Source organism: Zerene cesonia, chromosome 10 (genome assembly GCF_012273895.1).
Source record: "Zerene cesonia ecotype Mississippi chromosome 10, Zerene_cesonia_1.1, whole genome shotgun sequence".
NCBI classification, from domain to species: domain Eukaryota; kingdom Metazoa; phylum Arthropoda; class Insecta; order Lepidoptera; family Pieridae; genus Zerene; species Zerene cesonia.
In genome coordinates this window covers 2,304,581-2,325,235 of record NC_052111.1, presented here as the reverse complement: position 1 = coordinate 2,325,235, position 20,655 = coordinate 2,304,581, and the positions used below count along the sequence as shown (strand labels likewise).

At 31.6% G+C, this 20,655-nt stretch overlaps 2 protein-coding genes across 3 annotated transcripts in view; both read left to right on the top strand.

Moving 5' to 3' along the window:
• The first annotated feature begins 881 nt into the window (after positions 1-881).
• On the top strand, positions 882-17,566 carry LOC119829584 (nicotinate phosphoribosyltransferase). Of its 2 annotated transcripts, none has more exons than XM_038352162.1 (11): positions 882-1,285; positions 1,601-1,771; positions 1,955-2,081; positions 4,983-5,066; positions 6,669-6,796; positions 7,510-7,942; positions 9,789-10,054; positions 10,422-10,540; positions 12,219-12,380; positions 13,281-13,409; positions 13,682-17,566. In XM_038352162.1, exons 1-11 carry the CDS (start codon positions 1,213-1,215, stop codon positions 13,757-13,759), a joined length of 1,770 nt encoding a protein of 589 aa, XP_038208090.1. In that variant the 5' UTR covers positions 882-1,212; the 3' UTR covers positions 13,760-17,566. The 2 variants fall into 2 exon arrangements, with proteins under 2 accessions (XP_038208090.1, XP_038208091.1); XM_038352163.1 differs by having other exon boundaries at positions 886-1,285; positions 7,510-7,813.
• Positions 17,567-18,207: 641 nt separating this feature from the next.
• LOC119829310 (adenylyl cyclase-associated protein 1) overlaps positions 18,208-20,655 on the top strand; it is a 28,057-nt gene continuing 25,609 nt past the window's right edge. The window contains exon 1 of the mRNA XM_038351778.1: positions 18,208-18,355. The gene's annotated coding sequence lies outside the window, so the exon portion shown is untranslated. The remainder of the gene's footprint in view (positions 18,356-20,655) is intronic.

The following is a 20,655-nucleotide window of genomic DNA, read 5'->3' as shown; positions in this document are numbered from 1 at the left end:
AATGAGATTTTCGTTTTATCATTAACATTCGAATTACAAAAATTCAAATTAGATTGCTGGATTCGCGGGCCACAGATAATTACAAATATGCATGTATAAACGAAATGTGTCACGAATGGAGTCCCACGGCGAAGTTGCGAATTAAATTTGACAGGTCGGCTTTATTGTAGGAAAAGGACACGAGTTGCCTCAACGTGCCTCTACGGGACTTCTTTCACGCCGTGTAATCTTTCGCGGGTATGGGTATGTGTCTGGTTACTGTCTAAGTGATCTTTGAACTTAATGCAAAAATTCAGGACTTCGAGACCAAAAGAGTGTGCAAGATATAAAATGTTTTTTCAATTCATCGGCACATTATCCACATTACACCATATTATCTAATGCTACGGCCAGACTTGAAAGCGAAGATTCGTGTTCGCATTATCATGATAAAAGCAAATGAAACGCAAATCCTCGGGTTATCGCAATAGTGTGGCCCCACCGTAACAATACAGTAACTTCGTTCGAAACTTCTTATTAGATACAGCCGAGCTACAATACTCTCAGCTATTATCATCGTGTAAATATTAAACTGCCACGTCTGTCAGTCATGTCTAATGGTAGTAGATAATAGATGGATAACTCCTCCTTCTCCTTACTACACAGTATCACACTGCTGCTTACTTGGCTTGGTTGCTACCGACTAAAATTTATGAGTGGATTTATTTTTCACTTTTATTTAAATTATTTAATTTGTTTAATTTCTTTTATAATGTATGATCTTTTGTTTTACGAATTTTAGAACGAATGTGAGTTGCCAAAATGAATGACATTAAAGTATGTCAAAATAATCAATCGCGGTTGACACTTGACAGCGTTGACAAAATTTTATGTCAAAAGTCAACAGGAAATTTAATGAAAATTGAACGATTTTAATAATTATTAGAATGACACTGATATTTAAAATAATTGTCCGCATAAATATTATTCTGCCTTTGGATCATTAAATACCAACGTCACATTGTGAAATTATTATAAGTTTCAATTTCTGAAACTTAGCACTGCGCTTGCGTAAAGTTCCGTCAAATCAAACAGTGTTTGGCGCGCTGATAAGTCTAGGTCGTTTGATCACGATGAAATTGTTTCTTTTATTAGTCGCCCGACAGATATCATTCATTTCTCACGCCTTTGACGACCTACCGTACGTTATATTGAATCTTACTTTTAACGAAGATGTCTAGTAGACAATTTTGTTATGATAAAACGATGGCAAGACAAAACGGAGTTGTTCAACCTTTACTTACAGGTATAGTAAGTTTTAACTTAAATAAATCGTGTTCTTGTTTTGAATAATTAAGGCTTCCTTCATTTACTCAGTTCGAGATACCAATATTTTTATTGAGGTTTAATTCTAGTTATATTTTATTAACATCTATTATCTTATCCTGGAAAATAAATTAACCAATAATGCATTGTCTATTTTTCTTTTATATTTATTATAATCACATTGGTAAGTTATATATTGACTTAAAACAACAGAAGTATGATTTACTTTTAAATAAAACTTATAGAAATTAATCTCTGTCATTGGAATAAAAAATATTAATTCTTTTGTTTTCAGATTTATATCAAATCACAATGGCATATGCCTATTGGAAATCTGGTAAAGTTAATGATGTAGCAGTATTTGATTTATTTTTCCGTACAAATCCATTTCAAGGCGAATTTACTATATTTGCTGGACTTGAAGAATGTTTGAAGTTTTTACAAAATTTTAATTACTCAGATAGTGGTAAGTGTTATTTTATTGAGTTTGAACATATTAATAATATATGTAATAATGAATAACAATATCATAAAAATATTAACTAATTAATTATAATAAGTGTATGTTACTAACTTCCAATATGTGGCTATTATTAAAAGTATGTATCTACTTTAGCAAATGTTTTGTAACCTGTCATATTTTTTCTAGATATTGACTATTTAAGACAAACTCTACCTTCCACAATTGAATGTGAATTTTTCGATTACCTTAAAGATTTAACTTGTAAGGATATCAAATTGAGTGCAATTGAAGAAGGCTCCGTGGTTTTCCCAAGGTAAAATAAATACTTTTTTACACAAAATTTTCATTAATTTAAAATAACTATTGCAAACTTTGTAAATATATTTCAGGAGCATTTCAAGAATTTTTTCGAATATGTGTTTGACTTGACTTCTGTCTAGTGTAGATTTGTCTGAGTAATGCAGCAAACTGCATAATATTAAATGCAACAAATATACAGAGAAGCAAATAATAATATAATATACTAGCTGCGCCCCGCGGTTTCACCCTTGTAATCCCATTTTTATCAGAATAAAAAGTTGCCTATATGTTACTCCAGTTGTCCAGCTGTCTACGTACCAAATTTCATTGCAATTGGTCCTGTAGTTTTTGCGTGAAAGAGCAACAAACACACACACACATCCTTACAAACCTCGCATTTAAAATATTGGTAGGATATATATATATATATATATATATATATATATATATATATATATATATATATATATATATACATAAGTGTATATGTTATTAAAAACTGTCCAAGAGCACCATACCAAAAATGCTAACTAAGGGAGTCTCATATGGAATTTTGTTTTTTCAATTTAAGTAATGCAATTTATTATGTCTTAATTATGTATGTAGTTAAAATTCTTTGAATGAGGTCACACATATTACCAGTTATAATGTTTAAAGCTAAGGTTGTCTTTTTTTTAATTTAATTTTCAATTTAATTATTCTCATTTCCTTAATTCTAAAATTACATTTTTGAAAAATTCGAAAATACGAAGATGAGAAAATTTTAATTTTTAAAGTAAATGAATATGCGTCACCTTTGTAGTAGATATAATGTTGTCATACCTTATTGTAATGCTCGGGATCTCCCTTCGAAAATAAATTGTGAACAAATGCATGTCATATATCAAACAATATTATTTACTGCAATAATGATATCCGCTGAGGTTTCGCTTCGTAATATGTTTAACAACAGTTTTATTGATATATGATCTATAACTAATACAAGCATGTCACCTGACCTGTCTTGTATAGACGGCAGTTCTCGATATATGCAACATTGCATTTATACATTACACCTAGAGATGTCTTGGATTTGTCGTATCGCAAGTTTGTCGCATCGTAGGCCATTACGTTATGATAAGTATGTGAATGATTAATTAATACAATGTCAGTATGTACTTTACTTTCTTGTGTTGCGCCCGCAACTATCCTAAAGCCCCGATATTGGTGATCCCGGTGATTAAAAGTGAACCCTAAAGTGAATAGACAGTAGTGAATATTCGAATACACTGAGTGCGTGTTTTAAAATCGTATGAAAAATGAATCCGGCGACGAATCTAGTTAGAGGGGAGGGAACATGCTCTCGCGGAAATGTTAGTGTCGCAAGCACGTAAAACAGGTGAGCGACATTGTGTTGACATCGCCAAATACTAAGTAGTAAGAAAGACTAAGCGTCTTCAAGAACATTAAGCCTTTTTAAGCAAGCTTGATTCTGCAGACTTGACAGGCAGATCGTTTAGGAATTGGTGTCGCTGCGATGTAGAGACGACCATTTACAACGAGTTTTTACACGGCTTAAATAAGCCTATATTAATTCGTAAGGTTCCATCTTTGCTAATGATACAATAACATTTAATACCATATTACATCGGTGCATTAGTCATGAAGTCATAACAAACAGATAAATGATTTAAGAAAGCATTTGCTTTACTTCACCAATATTAGTATTCAATATGGTATACAAAGCATAATTTTTTTTTTCATGTAAACGACCACATTATCAGTTGTCGTATATTATGATGTATTGCGAATTGAATTTCATTGCATCAATAAAAATAAACGTATTGAATTAGATGCAGCGTCGATGATCTCGTCATGCAATGAAAATAACACGTTGTAATGCATGGCATGTCGACGTACACAGTCAGTTGTCTATCGAGTATCGCTGTACTACATCGTATGAACAAATTACAAACGTATATACACAATTACGCACAAACCATTGCCAACTTCTCAGGCTATTATTCCTTTCATTAATATGTAAATGTTACAAAATTACTATGAGCTTCCGTGTCACTGTCTTCGTTTGTTTCCTATATCGTTTTTTATTAAAATCTTTTATATCAATCGATCTTTGTAATCCATTATCAAAACTACATGTTCAAAAATGATGTAGGTATTGCTCAAAACTCACTAATTAACTGGCAAGTTAATTTTGATATTAGATGCTGATAGCTATCGAAGCTGTAAGATAATATGAGAGTGTAATAATTACATTTATAACAAAGGGAGGCTTTCGTTTATGAGCACATAGACATAAGGCCTCATATAGCATGTTATACTTTGGTAGGTTTTACTTACTCATCCTACATCTAGCGTAACTTCAAGATTTTATAGTACTGTTGTATGGATTATAGACAACGCCCCATTTAGAAGTCTCAAGGCTTTTCATTTGCACTTTCCAATTAAATATTTTATTTCGAAGCAAAATATAGGTTACTAGCATTCCGCACGCGGCTTAGCCCGCTTCGTACAAGAAAATTTCCATGTGAATGAGATATTGAGACCCCTGCAAAACTAGCTTATATCTCACTCACCTCCTCAAAACTTACATTACACAAAATAATACCTTAAAATCTCAAAAGCTCAGTTACGATGTAAAAGTCAAACAAACAAACAAACTGTCACACTTTCGCATATATATTTATGGGTATTTTTAGATGAAACGTTTTTTACTAGAGTCTACTAGTCTGAACTGCATAATTTTCCAAAGTTTAGTGTGGGACCCTTCCTTTGTTAAGTATTTAGAGAGAGATTATAGGTAACACAAACAAGTGTGTGCGACGAATAATCTTTTTTTTCTGTATCCTTCACGAAAAAAAATTTTAACTTACTAAAGCCACGAGTTATTATTTTCATATGATATTAATTTCAGAGTTCCGTTACTACGAGTAGAAGGACCTTTGATTATCGCCCAGTTATTAGAGACGACCTTATTGACCCTGGTTAATTTTGCAAGGTAAGCCACTAAAACAACATTCGTTTTGTCTTCATTACATTTTACATCGCATTTCAACAAAACCTTAAAATAAATACATAATGATAAGTTACTTCACTCCACTTTTCGACAATATTAGTTTGTTTATCTACAATGAAGAATAATTGTTAAAACATACGTCACTTTTTTTTACTAGAAATGAATTAATTTTTTCGTAAAATGTTTTTTTAACTATTAATATTATGTCTAACCTCGTAAATCGAAATGGGACTTTATTGGAAATTAACGCTAGTATATATATATATATATATATATATACATACATAGAAGCGCTGGTGGCTCAGTGGTGAGAACCTCGGACGTCAAAATCGATAAGTCGTAGTTTGAGGACAGGGCGAGCGTGCAGGAAATAAATTGATTTTTCAATTCATCTGCACATGTGGATAACATCACCACTGCTTAAAGCGGTGAAGGAAAACATCGTGAGCAAACCGGCATGTCCAAGACTCAATAGTTCGACGACATGTGACATGTCTCCCAACCCGCACTTGTCCAGCGTGGTGGATTATGGCCTTAACCCTTATAGGATTCCTGTGTCCCAGCAGTGGGAACATATATGGACTGATGATTATGATGGTGATGCTACATTGTTTCTCTAGTGAAAATTAGTGGACAATGCACTTTTAGTTTTTCAAACATCGTTCAAATGGCGCCCTGGAACGCAAACACAGATTTCATTCATTCAGAATTTGTGAAATTCGCCTTATAAGCGTAATCGTTAGTTTGTGCTCCAAGGTGAAAACTTTCATCCGTACCAATAAAGAAAACTGTTATAGGGTTAGGGTAGGTAGGTATATCGGTAAATTATCCCACTCAAAAAAAAAAAAGTAGGTAAGTTTTGATTTCAAAAGGCTCCTCCATTAAATAAGCGAAGTTCAAAACGAGAAAGGAAAGTATTGTATATGAAAAAAAAAATTAAAATTCACCTGCTTCAAATTTAAAACGTCCGGTTCTTTAACAAAGAGTTATTAATGATGACCAGGAAAACAGCAGGAGTTTGTAGTATGAAATGTCTTTAGAGTTGAGCTAGTCTCCTATCTCTACTACCCGTGGCCGAAATTTTGCCGGGTGGGCTATTATCATTACTATTGTATATCAAAAAAAAACGTCTTAAGTAATTCAGTTAAACAAACATTGTGGAAGATAACAAATACAATGTTGCTGAAAAAACGGAGTATGTAAATCCTATGAAACTACTATATAGATATGAATAAATATTTAAGCTTTAGATATAAATTATATAGCAATAGGCTGAGCTATTCGTGTTTAGGTAGATAATGCTTATCAGATAGGCTTGACTAACCAACTTGATTGCAATGTATATTAAATTTTTAATACCACATGTTGATGTTAACTTTGTTTTTCCACGACAGCAATATGCTTGAAATCATTTACTTATCATAGTTTGACCGACTGACCTCAACATAATCATGCCGAAATCCAAGAATTTAAAACATTATTACCACAAATCTTCGCAGTATCAATTAAGAAATGTGTTACTAGAAATTATCGTGCACTAACCGTTTTTTAATTAGGTACTAAAGGGAAATAACTTTTTTTTAGTTTAATGGCAACAAATGCAGCGCGATATAGAATGTTCGCTGGAAAGAATATATCTTTACTCGAATTTGGCTTAAGGAGAGCCCAAGGCCCCGATGGGGGTTTATCAGCATCTAAATATTCATACATAGGTGAGTGTACTATAATGACGTACGTTTACGATAAGATCATCATTTAATTAAGTTTTATAGTCACCGAAAGGTTAACTGAGGTGATGGAATGAGTCATGATATAAAAGAAATAATCTTGTCCGTATTATTGATTATATTAGCGTTTACCTGCGGCTTATGTTGCTGTGAAACTAAATCGCGTGGTGCCTGGCACGGGCTCGCCATAACTTCTATACCGCGATCGAATGAGTTATCCATTCATAAAAGTTTCGAATAACGAATAGAAGTTTCTTTAATTTGTTCCAATCATGCAAGCGCAATCCTTGACTTTGAATATGACCCATTTGGAATACTTATCATGAGTTTTGTCTGCCTTTAGTGACGATAAAAACGTATAATAATGTACATAGTTTTCATTGCTATTCATATTTCTTTCGGTGAAATATTTAAATGATGTTTTGAATATTCACATGAATTTTCTAAGATTTGATTAAAGATCTAACGAGAAGAATTATCTCTCTTTCACGAATTGCGAAATTATACAAGACAAAAATACGCCCAGTGGCGTATACTATGTATGTCAATAATTGAATTATATTTAATCATACAAAGTACAAACTAGCTTAATGCATAAATCAGACAGTTTGCAGATCCAAAATAGACTTAAAATATAATATTGTGGATTGTACGATGGAACAGTTATCGTTGATTACAGTTGGTCTATTGGTTTCCAGGCGGCTTCGACGGGACGAGCAACGTGCTAGCGGGAAAGATGTTCAACATCCCCGTAAAGGGCACGCACGCGCACTCGTACGTGACGTCGTTCAGCTCGCTGGAGGACATCCAGCGCGTGACGCTGCGGCACGCGGACACGCGGGCGCCGTGCGACCTGCGCCAGCTCGCGCTGCAGTGGCGCCGGCGCCTCGCGCCCATCCTCGCGGAGCAGGCGAGCGACGGCGAACTCGCCGCCCTCATATCCTACGCCATAGCGTTCCCCACCGGCTTCCTCGCGCTCGTCGATACGTACGATGTGAAGAGGTACCTTAACGGCTCACGCGCCCGCCCGAACGCCCCCCCCGGCCACAATGCCAACTGTGGGACCAATGGTCGAGTCGTGACGCCCGCTAACCCTAGTAAAGGATCTAGCCCGGTCGAACGCACACTGAGGTAAATGGAGAACGCCGACGGTGTCATCTCATCCGTTAGTTAAGGGCCGAGCTCGAACAGACTTCGCTGCGTCACTTCATACATTCATTGAGGGCATGAGACATTTCAGATACGGCACACGATTTGTGGGTTTATCGCAATTAGCTAGCGTCGGTGAAGTGCGCACAGACGGCGCTTCACGATGTCTAGATGTATATAAATGGGCACAAGTCCGTGCGGACTCTTCATTTTGCTTCAGTGTGGCGTATTGTCCTAATGTAATGTTGTAGGGACGACGGATCATTGGGCACAGTTGCATTGTATAGGGATTGCACATTTCATTATTTATTTTTCAATTTCACCCTAATTGCATTCCGTGTAATACTGATTTCTAATGCATACATTTAAAGTGTTGCTTTATTATCAACGAATCCACAAAATTTTCTTAAAGAAATGTTTAGGTTTACCAATTCTTAATGATGAGAACAATTATCGTTAATTGCAAATTAAACAATTATATATATGTAATGTTTCATGATGAATGAAGATCAAAGTTGTATGATTATTTAATCATCGTGTGATTAGTAGTAAGACATCAAAGAAATTTGTCATAAAAAAAACTATTTTATTTAACTTTACTTAAACTGCTTAATGCAAATTTTTGACTTCCTATTTGTACTATGATATTAACATGTTCGTAACATGAATTAAACACCTTTTTTTAAGCTATAAGCAAGCTTGACGATTGTCGTTTATTATCTATTGTTCATTATGTCGGAAAACCAAAAAGCGGGTCAGTATTATATTGAATGACTCATTTGCATGTGAAATATTAACAATTTTTTTTTCTCTTCTACATTGTTAGCGCACACAATATCATAGACTATGACGTAATGATATGTTATTATGAAATATAAAATACGATAATAAGTTTGAGGCACCTAATATGACCAATAACCTTAATAAAGTTATCTATGATTATTTTCAAAAATCATACGCTTTCTTATTATGAGGAAAATTGAAAAGCCGAATTTAGTTTATGTTTCTAATTATACAAAATTATCTTATCAACCATAATAGATATAAAAAACGCATTGTTCATACTGCTTTTATATTAACGCTTAATACCTCGTAGTTTTAAGATATGAATCCTTATCTTTTCCACATAAAGTATACATAACCTTATGAACTAATTCGTTCAATGGCAGCACTTTTATTGAACCCAATTTAGTATTTGTGGAATACACTCAGTTGACGATATGACATAATTTCTTTAATAAAGATCTTACGCTTGCTACTTTGTAAGGTATTGCAACGTAAACAGAACTATCAGAGCATTATCAATAATGAAGAGATAATGGCGGCACGCCCGCTTAACATTTTATGATTGAAAGTTTATTGCTTTTTATTTAATTTACACAAGTTGAGTTATCTAGCTCGCAATTGTTCATAATGAATACATATCTACATCAAACGAGTATGAACCAGTAACATTCTACTATTAATATAGCAGCAATCTAACTAACAATTTTTTTTTTTCTAGTAGGATTTCATATAAAACCTCTGCGTCCTTTAATTTTTAACTTGTTAACTCAATGTTTAAACACTAAATTATTATTATTATTACACATAATACTAAAATAAGTATGTCAATAGCAAATTGTTTTGTGAGTTAAACCTATTATTTGTAAACTAATTTTTAATTAACGATTTTCATATCATCTATTACATCTTACTTTCTCTCTCATATATATGTAAATAATTTCAATACAACATCAAATTCCAAACAGTAGTCTATCTAAATCCACACTAAATAGCACTTCATTTATCATATCAGTCAATCTAAGACACAAGTATTGTCCCATAGGAGCGGGTTGCTAAACTTTAGCGCAGTGGCACTAGCGCTGAACGAGTGTGGCTACAGAGCCGTGGGAATCCGCATAGACAGCGGTGATCTGGCGTATTTGTCCGTTTTGGCGAGGGACACCTTCAAGCAAATCGCTGAAATGTTCCAATTACCGTGGTTCGCGAAACTCACGATTGTGGCCTCTAATGATATTAACGAAGAGACGATACTCAGCCTTCATGAGCAAGGGCATGCTATCGACTGCTTTGGCATCGGAACGCACTTGGGTGAGATATACATATTGATAATAGCATTAAGGACATTGCAGATATTATGGAAAATTAGTACAAAAGGACATATAGGAAGCGATAGTTAAACAAGATAGAGAACTATACAAAACAGAGAAAAAATGTGAGAGAACCTTCGTACTGTTGACTCTTAACTCTTTTCAAAGTGTTTAAGATTTAGGTTTAAGTGTCTATTTTTAATTTAAGACCTTCCAAATTTTTACATTTTTAATGTGCATGCCTATAAATGTTTGTTATATTGCCCCTTTATTGTGTAATTGAGTATATTGACCCTAAGCTGGTAAACCAATGAAGATAATAAAAAAGTTCTGTAATTGTATTAACATTTTTTTCTTCTCAATTTCAGTGACATGTCAACGCCAACCCGCTCTTGGTTGTGTTTATAAGTTGGTGGAAATAAATGGACAGCCGCGTATCAAGCTCAGTCAAGATGTCGGCAAAGTGACAATTCCGGGGCATAAAGAGGTGCATATTGCATATTATTATTATTTAAGTATAGCAGACCACAGTTGGTGGTTTTAGATATTTAATACTAATTGGTTATGACTTTTCATTATGGATACATTCTCGAATCCGATAAAAGTGAGTTATTTCCCGTTAGTTTGGTTATGAAATATTTGGCACTATATCAAACAAAACTAATTATTGTCACTAGATGCTTCTTTAATTGTCTGATAAAAAGTAGGTTTGGAATGTTTAATTCTGATGTCTTCAAAAACATAATTCATCAATCCTTCACTCAAAATTGACGATATGCGGCTTCATTCAATCGGTTATATCTGCTACTAATAGCTTTGATTATTTTAAAATACCCTAGGTAAACAGTTATTATATTGGCAAAACACAGAAATATATAATAATATAATTCAAGAGACAGTGTTTTGTTCAGTTTTTCATTGTTTATTGAGATGGACTATCTGGCTAAATCCATCTGTACCTAAGAAATAAATAGAATGTAAATGTATATATTAGTTTTGCTTCGAATGTCATATTCTTTAAAAGACTATAATTGTTTGTGACCTAAATTAACGTTAGACGGTACCGGCTTAGCATTTAATAATGATATATACGACACAGATAACTGAAGGTCATGACGTCAACATAATATTAATACATCTTCACATTTAATCACTTATATAATTCATATCTTCAATAATGTTCATTATCACAATGTTGTGGTCATTCCACACTCGCCTAAAAGTCGCAGTTGCTTAATTATTTTAAAATAAATTTTAATATTTATTTGCTAACCCGTCTCACGCTGTTCTGCCTTACTCTTATCATTTAGGGGTATGAAAAATAGATATTGGCCAATCAATCATCAATATGCATACAAAATCTCATAAGAATCATAAGAATCTAAAACTGTGAAACGGGGATTTTATATATATGATCTATAGAAAAGGTCACATGTTCCTTGGGAGGTACCACTCCAATTTCCTATAAAACAAAAAAAGAATCACATCATTAGATTGAAAAGCAACACAGACATCACAAATGCAATAAGAAAAATGCACACGAATAGAGAACCTCGTTATTGGGATGTCGGTTGAAAAATTAACAATGTGTCGTGTAAGAACCACTTTCGTCTCAATAGACCTATATAACATAAATTAATTATTGATAAACTCGTTTTATGTTGCCTTCTTAATACAGATTTTAATGTTTATCATCCGTTTCCTATTTGCGAATGCTTATCTTGACTTTACGATGCAGTAATTTTTCCACCGAGACTCGTACTTGAAGATTATTTAAATGAGCACGTTATGGAAATACGATAAGGCATTGTAGATAAATATGTAAACACAACATAACATAACTTATAATAGTGCATAAAGATTATGTTGCTATGCTTTCTTTGATTTAAAAAAAGCTTGACTTTTACTACCATTCCATGCTCACTACTAGTTCTGATAGCCTAGCTGTTTTTATTAACAAATCAAGATTTTATATCACATAAGACATTTAATATTGTTTTTTAGTGGTATACCTATATTCGCCATGTTTCAAACCAAATAAGTTGTTATTTTTCAGATATAGAGATAATGATATAATATTTATATCATTATCTCTATATTTATTATGTACATATGTTAAGTATTAAATAATTGTTTTTTCTCATGATATTGATTATATTTTCCAGGCATATCGGTTATTTGGTGCTGATGGACATGCGTTAATAGACTTGCTACAGCGTTCGTCTGAACCCGCGCCTGAGGTGGGACAAAAAGTGCTCTGTAGACATCCCTTCCAAGAATCGAAGAGGGCGTATGTTATTCCTAGCAAAGTGGAACATCTTTACAAGGTAGTTGTCAAACGAAAATAGATTTTTCGAACGTCTTGAATTGGTTTGATTTAAAAGTAGTTTTACCATACATAACCTACATGTGCGATCTACCACTTACATTTTATTTACCTGGAAGATTCAAGAGCCTACCATAATTTTTAACTTTTACTCTATCATTCCAAATACAAGATGCACTGGTTTTGTTCTATATAGTTTCATGTTATTTTTTAATTATACCATTTAATTGTGTTTTGATATACATATCCAGAACTTACACTTGTCTATTTATAAAGTAGTCCCTCCGTTTCCGTAACGATTTTTACATTGTTTATATATTAACATCCAATGCAACATAAACTAAAAATGTTAGAAGCAATTTAATGTTATTACGTTTAAAATTATTTGTATATTATTGTCCTGTTTTAATTTTGTCTAACTTTTTGTGTGGGTGTATTCAGTTGTTTTACTTAAACGTACGTACAATTTTTATTTATGAAATTATGTATAAACTTTTGACTAGAAACTAATAAATATTTTATTAGTATCATTATCAGTATCAGTATCATTTATTAATAACTTGTATTTACAGAAACAAACCATCTTTAACAAGTAAGAAATAAAGGCCATGTGAAGTTGGTGGTTCATACATATATATAGACTAATCACACTTCACACTAATATTATACATGTAAAAGTTTGTTTGTTTTAATGTTTGTCCGTCAAATATGCTAAAACTACTGAACGGATTATTTATTTATTTATTTATTTATGATGAAATTTGGTATGCAGACAGGGTATGAGCTGACTTGGGTGATAGAAAACTTTTTAACCTAATTAAATTTTCCCTTGGGATAAAACAGGAATCTTGGTATCCGGGCGGAGCCGAGTAAAGCGTCTAGTTAGTAATTATACTTTCAGGTGTATTGGAAAGATGGTCAAATCACGTACCCGCCAAAACCGCTGTCTGAGGTGCGAGAGCGGGTGCAGTGCTCCCTCAAGACTCTGAGGCAGGACATTAAAAGGAATTTGAACCCCACGCCATACAAGGTTACTTTATTTATACAGTTATTTTTACGTTTATCATATTTTTATTTAAGTATAATTTAACAAAAATGTTTACTTAAAAAATAAATAAACAATAATGTGTATTTCTTAAATTTTTATTTGGTTTGATTGTGATTTCAATTTCATTATAATTTCTCAAGTTCATAGTGTGTTTTTGTATGATATATCAACCAGCTGACGATTAAAAAAGAACCAATTAATTGATTTCACGGGATTTTTGTATTTTGTATTTAAACAATAATTTGTTTTCGCAGGTCGCAGTAAGCGACGATCTCTACAACTTCATACACGATTTGTGGCTTCAAAACGCACCGATTGGTGAATTATTCTGAAATTATCTGGAAGACATAATAACATTATTCTCGGTATTACAATATTGTATACCATACGTCAATCGAAAATATTTTTACCGTATAAAAGAAATATACAGCCTATTATTTTCTGAAAATGTTACGGCTGAATTTATATTTTTAACATTTTGTTTATCCGAAATATTTGGTATGGCAATATTACTAGTGAATAAGATTCTATGGTGTATATACCAACAGTTATATATTATTTCTATTATCAATTTATACTTTTTAATTTCATTATGAATTCAAGTGTAGAGTTATAATATTAGACAGATTTATCGTACTAATATTATAGACGCGGAACATAGGTTATATATTAACTAACTGCTTCCGGATACCACTTGAGTGACGCCGCAGTATTCAGGTATTAGAACATAAAATATAATTTATAGACATATGATAAACTTTTAAGTGCACTGTATTGATATAAAGGTCACAATTTTTAATTGTTAATCGGATATTTAACTTTTGCCTAAGTTTATATGTTGTGGGGCAATAAAAAATTGTAAATGTGTTTTGAAAATTTTATCTTATTTAATAACACCTGCGGTCCGCCCCGGCTTTGCCCGTGGTACATATGTAGCATTCAGAGATCACGTGTAATATGTCCAACGGCGAAATAATTTTTGAAATCGGTCCAGTAGTGTAGTTCCTGAGATGAGCGTGTTGAAACAAGCAAACTTTTCAGATTTATGTTATTAGTATAGATAGATGTATCTTCTATTTTATTGATTACAGACAGAAATATAGTAGTAATAGAGTAGGTAATAAAACAAATGACTTCATGGCATTTACGTTTTTAGTTAAGAAAATTAATCTTTTATATAAATAAGATAACTAACTTAGAGAACAATTTTCATATAATGTGTTTGAAATATGGAATGTATGTTACCATCTTGCTCAAAATTTTATATCAAAGAAAATCTTATTCATGTAATGTAGTTAGTTTTTAGTTGTCACACCTACCCATTCAAATGGTAAAGATGAAATATTCATAACGATAAAATTGTTATCAATATTTGTAACAAATAATATAAACATACTGTTTTATACTGTCTTATAAAAAGATATGAAAAATAGCGTAATACACTCAAAATATGTCATAAGCTAAATCGTCCGATTCATATATTTGGCATTCACCACACCTGTATGAAAGATCATTATTGTACATACAATGAAATTCAGTTGTATAATATTTGCTTGTATTAGATAAGAAAATATTAATCGCTTACTGATGTTGTATTTGAATCATGTGCGTTGTATATCAGGCTAACATGTTTAGCAAATTTTTAGTGCGGGAATCTAGAACTATTCGGCATTCACCAAATAAGATCAGTGTCATGCAGTAGCATAGTACTGTCCTTCGATTTGTAATTAGGGGTGGGGGGGAGTTTTCCTTACTCTACCTTGTCTATTCTTTTATTCCCACTATAAATAGCCACAGAACAACCACATAAAAAACTTTCCTTTTATTTATTAAGAACGGTAGATTACGTCGCAATTAATTATGGTTTCCAGACTTTTTTATGCTCGTCGTAAAGTTATCATAAAATCTCTTACTTGTAAACTTATAGATTTGCTTTATTATGTTTGCTTGAAACAGGAGGATAAACATACATTTTGTAATTTTTTACCATAACTAAATGGGTATTTAACTTATACGCACATATGATATCGTTTTCTTGAAACTACGTAATAATGTTATTTTTTTTTTTTTGTAACTCATGTATGCATAGAAAAATAATAAAGTTCTTATGTAGACATTGCCAATGAGAAAATATTCTGTATTGTTGTTTTAAAGCTTTTTCCATAGAAATACAATATAATTTTTATTGATGCTTTCCAAGATTTCTGCATTCTGAAGCAATATCAATTTGAGCCCGATATTACATCTTATGACCAAACTAAACGGCTATAAACACTTATTATTATTATTACACAAATGTGTATAGGACTAACTATTCTTAGAATAAATAACTTTATGAAACACTCTTGTGCAAATGAGTTTAATCTGCATGGAGTAAAGATTTTTTCTAAATTAATAAAATAATAAAAAATTCAACTGTCTGGGAATATATTCACATTGTTTGTAATTGTGACAGTTTTTGGTAGTACATACTAGGATTAGAAATTAGAATAAGAGTATTTATAATTGTATAATAAACATGAAAACTAAATAAAGCAACGAGAGAAGATGTAAAGCGTACACAATCTTACTAGTAATAAATTAATAATTATAATTATTATATGTCAATACATTTTCAATAATTTTATTTCCTGTTTATATTAAGTTAGATTTTCTTGCTGGTGTTTTCTGTTTTGTTTAACATTTTTTTTTTACATTCTTGTATCACTGGTCATACTATAAGACATAAGACGCTGTGCTGCTTATTCACTTGCTCGAGTTTAGTATATTTTTTTTTTTTTGTGCAATATTTACACAGTAACATGCGCAAACGCGTGAAGATCGAACTGATCGCTTTAAAATTTTTAATTCTTTATAAGATATTATTCTAAGTTTCAAATTTTATATGAAATTAATAAGTAAAATTTTGGAACGCGTTTTGTTACATAATATAATAAAACACGTCTCATTATGTGATAATGTTTCTAAAAAGATATTTTAAAACAGCATAAGCTCTTCAAAATATGTGACAAGGTTTCAAAAGTCCGATTCATATATTTGGTAATCACCACATCTGTAAATGAGTCCTCGGAAATCGTATTATTTATAAAAATTAATGAAAAATGGCTCAATATGTGTTAAACGCGCGTATAATCGTAGGAATATGTTTACATGAAACTCGAGCGGTTGCGACGCAAAGCGAGACGTACTCTCGCTAGGAGAGCCCGGTCGTGAATGACGATAATATTACAAGGTTATAGTTCAATTTGCTTTTTTTTTTAAATTAAGTTATTTGTTTTATATAAAATTAAATAAGGATTCTAACAAAAAGTGAGCCGAAGAGTAATGTGTATATTTTAAATTCTTTTAAAAGTGTTTCTAAGGTATAGAGTACGGTTATTATTGTCTAGAGGTCTCAAGACTCAACCCATCTGAGCGAATAAGAACATAAATTTAATCATCTTAAAAAAAGTTGAAATTCACAAACAATGATAAAAAAATTATCATACTTCTTAATTTGTGGCACAGCCTCATTAGAATAGCTGTATTTTGTTGCTAATAATCTTGTTTTAGCTAATAGGTCCAATTCTGAGTGTTGTGATCAAGAACATGTTGCTATTTATATAAATCGTGGCTGTTGATTTAAATTTATAATTCCAGTAAATTTTTCTAGTGGATATGGTTTTGTGATAAGTTATAAGATTATTAGTAAGAAGACCAAATAGTAATGGCGTATTCAGTAATATATATAAATAATAAAAATAAACATAATTGGTTAAAATAATGTTACATTTACTACATAAAAATTAGAAAAAAAGTTATATATTTATGAAATATTTTGTAAAAATTTTTGTTAGTAATATAAATTTAATAAAAATAGATTGTTATCAGTTAAAAATTTTATCAATAGTTTATACAGTGTTGTATATCCAAAGATTATGTGCCTATTATGTGAATTATGCGTGATACACTATTTGAATATATTTTGAAACAAAGTATTTTAAGTCACCAAGAGCACTGGGCTATTGAACAATATACTTGTGCCTTTAATGCAGCATAATCAGCACATATTATATCATAGTTTTGATGTGGTGGGCTTCGTAGCTTTTGTGCTTATAGCAGGTAGGTTTGATATGGATGTGGTAATAAAAAGATTTTTTATAATATGTTGTTTTATTTTTATCTTTTATCGTTATAAAAAGAAAATAAGCCATTGTGGAAAAGAAATGCATAGCTCGGAAATAATTTCCATCCGTTAATTGACTCAAAATAATTCTCAAAATTCATCTGATAACCCTACTGCCTACGCGTGTATTAGGCAGAGTTTACAATGGGTCTTGCAACTGTTGAATAAGTCACAAAAAAGATGTATTATAATACGAAAAATCATTGAACATGCATTGGGATGATTCGGATAGACCAAGGGGTGATCTTCCTCTGGGCACCACTTGACAGTCTTACTTGTGTGGAAGTTTCTTAAATATTATATGTATTTTTTTTATGTTACAGTCGGCTATGGAGCTGGTGAGACGCCTGATGGTAAGCGCTACCACCGCCCATGAACATTTGGAGAGGCATAGGCGTGCTCGACTACCACATACAATAAAAATTCCCACATAAGTATTCTATTTACGCGTCAAAGATGTTTTTACCGTGAATAAAGGTGTGGGTAAAGCAATGTACAAAAACAAAGGTACCGGGTAAAATGCAAAATCGAAGCACTTCTAAAAGGTTCCAAAAGTATAGTATCTTAAAACAGTTAAAATAAAAGAAATTTAGACACATTGTTTGACAGGGTGATGGCTTGACGCTATACGATGACAGCCGACAGCTATGAGCTAACCTACTAAACTTTAAACAAGACTGATTTTTATACATTTTTTGCATTTATGAACAGTAATATCAAATCTGTAGATTAGTTTTGTGAATACAGTGATAAAAATTCACCGGTAAGTGATACAAATCATTCTGTCATGTACCATGTCCGTATATATTTATCGTAGACTATTACGCCCGTATCTATTTTTTTTTTCACAGAAACCGGGTTTTTATGCTAATTAATGGAGAAAACTGTAGCTTTATTCAGTTTCTATACATACGGTACCTTGTTATTATGTTTATATAATCCAACCTAATTTAATTAGAATGTAGGCTAAATTATTCACTGCGGGAGATCATACTATTGTGAATATTTTGTCTAGCGTAATTAAAATTTTACTTACGTTGATTATGTTAGATGGGGATGCCTTATAAATCAATAAAGGGCTTAATTTATTGTTGATAACATCAGGTACCTATTAAGGTAAGGTATAAAACATTAATAATAATGTACAAGATATTATCTTAACAGACAATATTCTGTTTCACTCTATAATTTTAATGTCGGGTCTATTTTTCTAGATTTATTTTAAGATCAGATAAAAATGTCTAAAAATACAAAGAAGTAGACATTTAATTTTCAAACTTCCAAAAGTATTATCAATTTTCAAAATGAATATCATTAAATTCACAAGTATAATTCCACAAACAGTTTTCTTATATTTTAAGCCGATTATCTTTAATTAAATGCATAAAATAGGTAGTTTTGGAAATATGTTATATCAATATTGATTGATTCACCCCTTCCATAAACATTATTTTGTGAGGTTGTAGGCGGTTATCCCGGGATCTGCATTCTACTAGTCTACAGTCCACATAACTTGTGTTGTAGTGCACTGGATTATATTTTTATATCCCAGGGCAAACAGCTAGTTGATTGTAATTTTAACTTGACATCAGATAATTTGGGTTAACACATGGAATCTTACCATATAGATTGTTTTGTTTGTGTTTACATTATAATTCTTTTTACAAAATTCTAAAATGGGACTCAATGCAAGAATCATGTGAATTGGTTGAAAACCCACGGAGTAATTGAGTGGCAAAATGAAAATAGATAGCTGAATTGCCATACAGTGAATACAATGTGTACAATATAATATGAATACAAATGTTTGAGGGTTTTTGATAAAGAATTTAATAATCTAATATTCTGGTTTGACTTTGAGAATTTTTTAAAAGTTTGAGATTGAGAATTGCTGAAACATTTTTTGTAAGTAAGTATGTACTGCAACCTCTTGTGCTTCATTCTTTTTCGTAAATTTCTTTGTGTATAATAAAGAATTTTTGTTATTATTATTATAATGTGGTAGGTATAAAATTTGTTCAATTGACTAACATGCATTTATACTTACTATACTATTTACATGCAAAATTTTTGAAGCCTTTCGTAAACGGACAATTGTGGAAGAATGATTAGAGAATAATCATAATGAGACAAAATATAAACCTTGTAGAAGTAGATATACTTTGTTACCTCAGAACTGCATGTAGACTTGGGCACATTTTATAAAATTTTGTGCATTTTGTAGTTTAGTAAAATCAGGAATTAAAAAATATCTAAATAGCTTAGATCTTACTAAAAAATATTTTTAATTGATCACTATGTAGGAAAAGTGTATGGAAAATTAAAAATACTAAACACTCATATGCCAAACTTAGGAATAACACATAAACTATTGAAATATAAGCCTAGTTGAAAGCTAGTTAATTACAATGAAACTTTTGAAGAAGTGTTAGTCTTATTGTTTAGCGTTTTATTGATCATAACATTTTCTTTTATAATATCATTAGCGCTCCGCCCCGGCTTCGCCCTTGGTACATATATAGCCTTTAGCCTTCTTCAATAAATAGGCTATCAAACACTGAAAGAATTTTTCAAATTGGACCAGTAGTTCCTGAGATTAGTGCGTCCAAACAAACAAACTCTTCAGCTTTATAATATTAGTATAGATTAATTGACATTCTGTTTTAAAATAATAATATTTTCTCATATTATTTCTGATTACATAAAATTATTGATATTGTTTGTACATAATATGTAAAAACAATTTTATCTACATACACATATTGATAAGGATCTCGAAAAAAATTGCATTTTTATAGAAGTTATTGTATTAATACTGGTATGTTGTATGTTCTAGAGATATTTCAATGATTTAACAAACATTTAGGATGGCATTATTAACTAACTGTATTGTGTTAAGACATAAAGGCCAGTTTATTAATTTACCAAATAATTGAAGTGAGGTATTGATCTCAACATATTATACATGCAATTTGATATATGCTTTGAAATAGAAGCTTTAAGTCTATGCGAACCGTTTCGTACTTGAGTCTGGTTGCGTTTATTATTTTTCTTTATAAAATC